Source organism: Quercus suber, unplaced genomic scaffold, assembly GCF_002906115.3.
Source record: "Quercus suber isolate HL8 unplaced genomic scaffold, Cork oak 2.0 scaffold_624, whole genome shotgun sequence".
In the NCBI taxonomy this organism is placed as follows: domain Eukaryota; kingdom Viridiplantae; phylum Streptophyta; class Magnoliopsida; order Fagales; family Fagaceae; genus Quercus; species Quercus suber.
In genome coordinates, this window is record NW_027070067.1 from 240,051 (window position 1) to 249,007 (window position 8,957).

At 32.6% G+C, this 8,957-nt stretch overlaps 1 protein-coding gene across 1 annotated transcript; it reads left to right on the plus strand.

Moving 5' to 3' along the window:
• Positions 1–5,628: 5,628 nt before the first annotated feature.
• Positions 5,629–8,060, plus strand: LOC112006293 (UPF0496 protein At4g34320). The gene has a single exon (XM_024038575.2). It carries the CDS (start codon positions 6,556–6,558, stop codon positions 7,762–7,764), a length of 1,209 nt encoding a protein of 402 aa, XP_023894343.1. The 5' UTR covers positions 5,629–6,555; the 3' UTR covers positions 7,765–8,060.
• The last annotated feature ends 897 nt before the right edge of the window (positions 8,061–8,957 follow it).

An 8,957-nucleotide genomic window follows, 5' to 3' on the forward strand; every position in this document is an offset into this window, starting at 1 on the left:
AAAGAAAAGAGTCACCCAAGTATACAAGGCATATACAACTGGGTACAAACAACAAATTACAAATATCTATCAAATCGCTGACCGAGGATAGAGAAAAACTATGTACTATCCAATCTAACAAAGTTTTTTTTTTTTTTAATTGTATACCCACCCATTGTATACCCTCCCATTGTAGTGCATCCATCATCTAGGGTTGTAAATTGTAAAGACGTAGTTGTTTCTTGCACCACCTCATTATCAACTTCTGCACTTGCCTCCAAACTTACGTACAACTCAGCAGCATTTACTTGGGGCATTTTCTGTATCCTATTAAACATCATCTTTACATGTTTGTCTTCTTTGATCGCCATATACCCGTAATTTATCCGTTCATGAAGGACTTCTTGTGGGTAACGATAAATAATCTTGATATCATACCAAGCACGATTCAAATTCAATTCGCCCATGATTTTGCTCTTCAAATCATTCAACGTCTTCAACTTACGACGTAGCATCATGTAGTAGCATTGGATACCAGGCCCTCTAAACGGGATTCCATCAATCTCATCAGGATTATCAAGGGGTCCACCGAAGTATACATTTATATCAATATTCTTCAAAGATTGTGAACCTATTAAAAAGTCAAGTATAGTATGTTAGTGACATATTTTATCTCTTTCATTTAACATCAATTACAAAACTTTTTCTATCTACTCAAAATACAAAAATTACAACTTCTCACGCCACAATTGCATACACTCACCCCACATCACATACAATTCTACTGGCGCAATCATTATCATTTCGTACTCAAACAATGAAAAAACTAAAGACAAAACTCACCCCTATTACAAAATTTTAACTAAGCTCTAACAAAAATATAAATAAAAATATCAAACCAAACAACAAAAGTAATGAGGATGTGCAAATGTATGAGTGCAATTATGTAACATCATTATTCCATATATAATTTCAATTTTTAGGTATATTAGACTCTAATTCTAATTGGGTCCAAGAAAAATACAACTCTAGCCCCCTCCATCAAATCTGCCCAAATGAACAAGTTAATGATTATTTAGTTGTTAAAGAAATGTAATATTTTTTTTACTTATTAGAAATAGGACATGAAAGTTGCATTATGTCCATTTTCCTTTGATCAACTTATTAATTATTTAAAATATATCATTATTACTAATATTTTTTACTTTATTTTTCACATAAAGTAAAATCTTATGATTATCGATTCGATTCTATGATTTACTCTATAAGGACCTCTTCTAGGTCCTGTTTAGGATCTCAATTTTAATAACCTTGGTTTTACTTCTAAATTACAAATATCTACTAGAAACATATTCATATAGATAATGTTTAATAGATCATGTTTAGGATCTCAATTCTAATTTATTCATAAATGTTTTTTTCATTATAAATATCTACTACAAAGGTATTCATATAGCTACGAAAACATTTGAAAAAGATCCAAAAAAATATTATAATAATAATTGACCAATTAATTGAATCTTAGAGGGATATTTTTTTGTCTTTAAAGTATTAAAATGGATATTTGGATGAATTTTTTTTTAGTAATTTAGTAATAAACAAGACATATTATAACGTTTGACATAGCAAATATTATTTTTAATAATTTCATTGCTAGATTAGTTGTTATTATAACGTTTGACTAAAATAAACAAATAATTATACTATTTATAAAAAGTATTGAATTTTAGTTAAGTTAAAATATTTTTGTATTAATGAAATAACATAGAGCAGAGGGGTTCATCAAACATTACCAAAAAAAAAAAAAATCAATTATACATTTAAAGTGCTACATATATATATATATATATATTAACTGGTTACTACGAACAAATATTTTTATTAGGAAATGTCATGACAAATTCAATACAAGCAAAACTTTCTAAAGCAGTTATACATACATTAAACAACCAACAAGAGAGTGAGGAGACCATTACCTGACATGAGGATGTGCAAATGCACTACTGGATTGTATGAGAGTGAGAGGGAGAGAGGGAGACTACAACGATCAGTTTGTATGAGAGTTAAGAGAAAAATATTGTTCTGCTTTGTAGAATGAGTATGAGAGTTGAGAGAGGAGTAATGCAGAGTAAGAGAGGATGAGTTGAGAGAGAAGTAATTCCTGTTGGAGCTTTAGCCAAGTGACATAAAGAAGTCACGGGCTTAAGTTTTGGCAGAGAATAAAGTAGTTCACGCCAGGAAACTCCAGCAACTTCACGCCAGGCCAGTTCACACCAGAAGCAGGCTGCCTGTCAGTGACATGACCGGATGGGACTGGACAGGTGCACATACATCTCGAGTTTCTGACACTCGAGATCCACGTGGGATCCACATAGATCTCGAGTTTTTGAGACTCGAGATCTGTGTGTCATCCACGTGGCTGCCATGCAGATCTCGAGTCTCAGAAACTCGAGATCTATGTGGGTCCCACGTGGCATTAAGCCACGTCAAATGATGAAAATCGACCCTCAAAAAGTCGAGGTCTGAGCGCAAAATTCGAGTTTCTAAGACTCGAGGTGTTAGTAATGTATATTGTTTGCAAACCGGGCCAACTAACTAAATAGTTAGAGAAAAAAATTACTTACCTATTTCCTCCTTGGAACTACCTTATTACAGTTACAGCCCTCCAACAGATATTTTATATATATATATATACAGCCCTCCAACAGATATTTTATATATATATATATATATATATATATATATATATATATATATATGTATATATATGATATAATTGGCTTGGAGATTTGAATCTAAACATCTCAATTAAATATAAAGAGGATATTAATTGAGTTATAAGATTTTTAGTCTAATTAAGTAAAGCTACCCATCTCGTTACCCTAGAGCTTGATGAGGTTAGATTGTACAAATATGAATTAAAATTCAAATATCAACTATGCGATTAAATTTTTTTAAAGTTTTAGGGTAACTTCATTATGATAAGATCTCTTTTCAAATTTTTCGGGCAATTCACAATTGTATTGTGGAATTGATAATCTTATCCATTAATTTGAAATTAGTGAATTACATTTTTTTTATTACTTTAGATATCAATGATGTGGTAAAATGAATGGATAAGATCTGAGAAACTCCATGATAAATTTATCCTGAGATCCTAATCTCACCTACACTACCTTGATTAAGTAGGTTTTTTTTTTTTTTTTTTTTTTTTAGAAGTTGTAAGTTTCTTATAGGAGAGGTGTTACGTCCAAAACATTTTCACAACAAATCATATATGGTTAGTTGTTATTGATTCTAATTTGAATATACCATTGTAATTATTTTTCTATCCTAACAATAACAACTCATAACAACTTGTCACATAGAATTTGTTGTGAAAAATATTGTGAAAATGTTGTGGATATAACATTTCTTTTCCTATAAACATTGTTTACCGTTCCGTTTTATTTAAAATAAATGGAAAAAAAAATACTAGTAATAGAAAACGATCAATCATTAAAGAATTGCTGCATGCTTAGGGTTGATTCATTACGCAGTTGTTATTTGAGTTTTCTCATTATTATTAGGGCGGGATTAGGAATTTTGTTTAAGGGGTGGGTTATAGTATAGAAACATAATCAAATTACACACACGTACCTACATTTACTTACACTTTTTTTGGTTGTTTCTCTCACATTGAGAATCATAAATATCTATTATAATTTAAGTATTTATATGATCAAAAAATTATTCATAAAATTAAACCCCAAGTAGGAATATATTTTATATTTTTTGGGCCATTTGAGGACTTCAATGTGGAAAATAGACCTCAAATTACCAATCAAATTAGTTATTGGGAAGTCAAAATTTTAATAGGCCTATTAAGAGCTATTCATGTGATAGAATTGCCATTGAATCTACATGAAAAATTAAGTAGGAAAGTGATTGATTTAAGGGAAAAAAAAAATCATTTGGAAACAAAATTAAGAGCTGATTAATGGTTGCTTTGTGGAGAGACATGTGAGGTCAAGAAAGATAAATTACTATTGGGATATATATATATATATATATACACTATGATTTTTTTTATCATACCAAACATGAAAAAATAGGAAAAAGTTTTTTTTTTTTAATTAAAAAAATGGCATGTTAGGATTTATAAAACTCAATAAAAATTTATATATGATATTAAATACTCTAAATACTTAACTTTTGTAAGATAATTCTTGAATGTGAATTGAATATTTGTATTGTGTCTGTAATTTGGGGTGAGCAGTAACCTATTGGACTTGACCCACTTGTTTGATTCCAACGGCTTTGAAGCATTTTAATCGAGTTCAATCATTGTTTTAGTCAATGGTGGGTTTTTTGCTATGAAACCTGCTTGTTTTTTGGTAGGATATTGGGTTATGAGGCTCAAACCATTGAAACTTCCTGATCACATCTTCTCTCATTTTCTCTTTCACAACTATTGAAGTTTACTTTAGTTGGAGGCCATTTGATGTCGGCAAGGTTTGGATATGGTCATTGATGATGAGATTTGTTTGTAAATGTCAAGATATATTCTTTGTGGAGGTCGAGATCTCCTTCACATTACTGAGAATTTGACGTACTTGATCTTTAAACCTATTAACCCATTCAATCCATAATTACGTGATGATCTATTAACAACATGTTATGTTTTTCCCAATTTGATATAGTTAGGTTGAGTGAGGGTAAACCCGAACCAACCTAACCAGTGATCAATCCAATCTATCATATATTGTATTTCTTTTATTTTCAAATTTTAATTTTATGAAATAATTTTGATTTCCTTGAAAATTCCAAAAACATCATGATATATGAATTTAAGAGATTATGTGTCAATTTGGGAATTGTTTATTTCTAGCCATTCGTTTGCATTGTGTTTATATAAAAAAAGTTTATATTAAATGTGTGAAAGTTTTTTTTTTATAGAGAATTTCAAGTTATGACTTCCGCTCCTGATAATATTCTTTATCATTAGACCAAAACATCAATTGATTTTTGGTATAGGCGAGGATTGAATTCCAGATTTCTTATTCAATCATCAAAGATTTTACTAGTTAAGTTAACTGAACTTACAAATGTGTGAAAGTTAAAAGCTAGTTTATTATCCAAAATACTAAAAGTTAGATTATTTGTAATAAGATTGAGACAAAAAAGTAAATAACAAATAAGCAATTACCAAACGTGCACCGTATAGCTTTATAATTCCAATATATTACCTGCTGTGTTTCTTTTTAGGTTTTTTTGGATATTCTAAATACTTTTACGATATCTTTAATCTTTATAGATTATCATCAATATTCTAGAAATTTTTTTTTTTAAAATTTCTATATCCTAGATTCTAAACGATATTATAAGTTATATCCAATCATTTTTAATCAAGTGAATGTGTCTTTACTCATATCTTAAAGCCATATTTTCTTTTGGGCAAAGGCAAATCCACTAAAGACTGACTAGCCACACTCCCTACGTACAAAGATCCGTATCCAGAAAATCATTCGGCGTATATTATGACTTACACATAAAATATACAATACCTTTTTTTTTTCCTCGTAAAGAAACATCTCCGAGGTTTCCGCCCTAGTTCACTGCACATATGTCACTCTACGGGTGGCTTATATATTTTCCAATTTCACATATATTTTTTAGTCTCGTTATTAATCAGAGACAGATTTTTCAACAAATGTCACGCGTGGTTGAAAACTGCCCCTTATTCTAGTTAGGTAGTCTTCACTCTTCATCACCATTTTTCCTCTCACTTTCCCTTGCAAGTCGCCCATCAAAATTGAAGAGCTAAAAGAAGTTCGTTTTGCTGCTCTTCATAATTCCGACCCATCATCATTGCTCATTCAAACTTGTCCTTTTTTATTGGTATTTTTTGTCTGTTGTCAAAAATCATTGCTTTAATTTATGGGTATCTTTGTGTAATTGTTCATTCATTTCTTAAGTTTTTTGTTTTTCGATTTCTTCAAGGTCGATCGTGTACTATACTACTACTTAGTTCACAAAGATCTCAGTTTGGATTTTGGGATTGTTTTGCTTTCTTTGATGGATTTAAGTGAGAGAAAACCTTCTATTTCTTTTTTTAATCATTTCAAATTGAGTTTTGACATTTTCGGTTTCAATTATCCAAAAATTTGACTTATCTAGCAAGATTTCACTTATAAATTTGACATTCTGACTTTTGGGTTTTACATTTATTTTCATTGGGATCTAGCTTGTGTTGCCAAGTGAATCTAAGCTTTGGGTTCTCAAAATCTTATCCAAAAATTTTGAGCCTTTTCTTCTACCCTGTTTCAGCAAGCTCCAAATCGACCTGATTCAGCTCAATTTTGTAGATTTTAGAGTATCCTTCACCTGGGTTTGCGATCTAGTTAGCTGGATTGCTGTTGCTTTTCTTTGATTTGAAATTTCCTACCATCCAATTGAAAAAAAATAATAATAATAATAAATAGAAAATTCTGCAGCTGATAATCTGGCCAGTAGAAACACTCTTTTTTGATAGCAAACACATATACATATAAAGCTTACTTTTGCTTCTTATCGATTCTTGCTGTGCAATTGGCAATGATGGGAGGAAAAATTAGCAAGAAAACTTCTAGTGATGCCCCACCACCGCCGCCGCCACCACCGCCGCCACCACCGCCACCAGCAGCACCAGCACCAGCACCAGCACAAGCACAACTCCTCCAAATAAATGCCGATGCCACTTTCAATGTTGATCTTAGCTCTTATGAGGCGGCGTGTATGCTTGATCCAACCTTACAGTCCTTTGATGCTACTATCCAAGAGCACACCAGCAGGGTCATCAGCTCGCTTGCCACTGGGGTCGAGGTACGGTCCCTATCTTTTGATGCACTCAGAGAAGTCACAAATAGTCTGCTAGAAATGAACCAGGACGTTGTTAAAGTCATTCTAGAATGTCAGAAAGATGTGTGGAAAAATCGAGAAATGTTCTCATTGGTGGAGATTTACTTTGACAACAGTCAAAAAACATTGGAGTTCTGTACAGCCCTTGAGAACTGCCTGAAGCGCACACGTGATAACCAGTTGATGATGATTCAACTTGCGGTTAGTCATTTTGAGGAAGAAGTAGGAGATGGGGTTGATGGGGAGAAGTATGTGAAGACATTGCAAGAGTTAAGGAAATTTAAGGCGGCCGGAGACCCTTTTACAGAAGGGTTCTTTGAGCTGTTTCAATCGGTTTATATTCAGCATCTTTCAATGTTTTCCAAGTTGCAGCAGAGGAAGGGAACGTTAGATAAGAAATTGAAATCTGTGAAGACGTGGAGCACAGTGTCGAATGTCATTTTTGTTTCTGCCTTTGTGTCTGTGTTGATATTCTCTGTGGTGGCAGCGGCCTTGGCTGCTCCGCCTGTTGTAACAGCTTTGGCAGCTGCATTGGCTGTTCCAATGGGCCCAGTGGGAAAATGGTGTAACTCACTTTGGAAGCGCTATGAGACTGCACTGAAAGGACAAAGGGAGGTAATCAGCACAATGCAAGTTGGCACTTTTGTTACAATGAAGGACTTGGAAAGCATTCGAGTACTTGTCAGCAAGGTGGAAATTAAGGTTGAGTCACTGATGCAGAATGCTGATTTTGCTCTTAGAGAAGAGGAGGTGGTGAAATTTGCAATGGATGAGATCAAAAAGAAGCTGGAAGAGTTTATGGATGACATTCAGAAGTTAAGTCAGCATGGTGATAAGTGTAGCCGGGAAATAACAAGGGCAAGGACAGTGCTTTTACGGAAAATAATGAAAACTCCAAACAACTGAAGAACACATTGGTATGTTGTTCCAATAACTTTTCTCATGTCCGTGTTATGTGAATTTCATACACCAGTTGATCAACACCTTGGGTTGATTAACCTTGGTTAATTCCGAGATAGAGTTTTGTTGTTGAGCAGGATTTTTTTTTTTGGTTGGGGGGGGGGGTTGTGTAAGATTGTTCCTTGAAGTGATTATTAGATGTAACATAACTGAATTTCTATGTTTATGTTTCTTTGTTTCTAAGGAAATCTATAACATATGATTACACAGTCCTGGAGTTGACCATTGGACTATTAATTTGAGATGGTGATGCACTAAATGGTTAGTATTATTATGAGAAAGGCCTATAGTTCACTTCAATTACAATGGGAGTTGCAATCTTTGGCATATTATGTGAAACTAAAAAAAATTACATAGCAGCAAGGTTAATGTAACACTGATTTTTGATGAAAAATTGCATTTGTAATAGTAATAGGGTAATGCACAAGCAATCATATTGTCATAAATCATAATAGAGTAGGTTAAGTGACTTGAACAAACAAGGAAAACTCCATTTAACATAACGTATGATAGAACACAAAAAATTAATTGATATTGTAACTATTAAAATTTGAGATGAGTACCTTACTGATGTAGAGATATACAGTGAATAACAAGACTAGTCTAGGAGGTCCCTTTTTCATATTATAATTTTTAGTTATCATGAGGGTGGATATCATTGATTCAAATCTTGTGTTTTAACCATAATGAGTGTTACTGGTAAAAACTAATCAATTATAGACATGTACAAGCAGACTCATTACTGTGCTTTAAGATTTGAACCTTTTAGTTTGATATTGCCCTTCATCTTAGTCAAAACACTGAGGTAAGTGTTTAGTGTTATAAGAAGAGTTGTTTATTGTTTTTGGCCTCGGTTGATTTATTGGTGGGCCATCAGTTGACTTTTTTCTTTTATGTACCAAAACCAATTGCAGATTCACTTAGTTTGTCAATTTCAGAGGATTCTTGGTTAATTCTAGAATTTCAAAATATGGTCGGACAATCATGCATTTAATAAGTATTATTAGAATAGAGCAAAATTATTATATTCTTAAAAATCTTGACACATTGGTTTGGCATATTCCTACGACCCATCTAGTTCTGGTATGTGCCAAATCAACCACAGTTCCATTATTATTGTAATATGCATGTTGGGTATT

Bases quoted from the DNA above. Each gene is read 5' to 3' on its own strand.
- LOC112006293 (XM_024038575.2), top strand. From the start codon at position 6,556: ATGATGGGAGGAAAAATTAGCAAGAAAACTTCTAGTGATGCCCCACCA.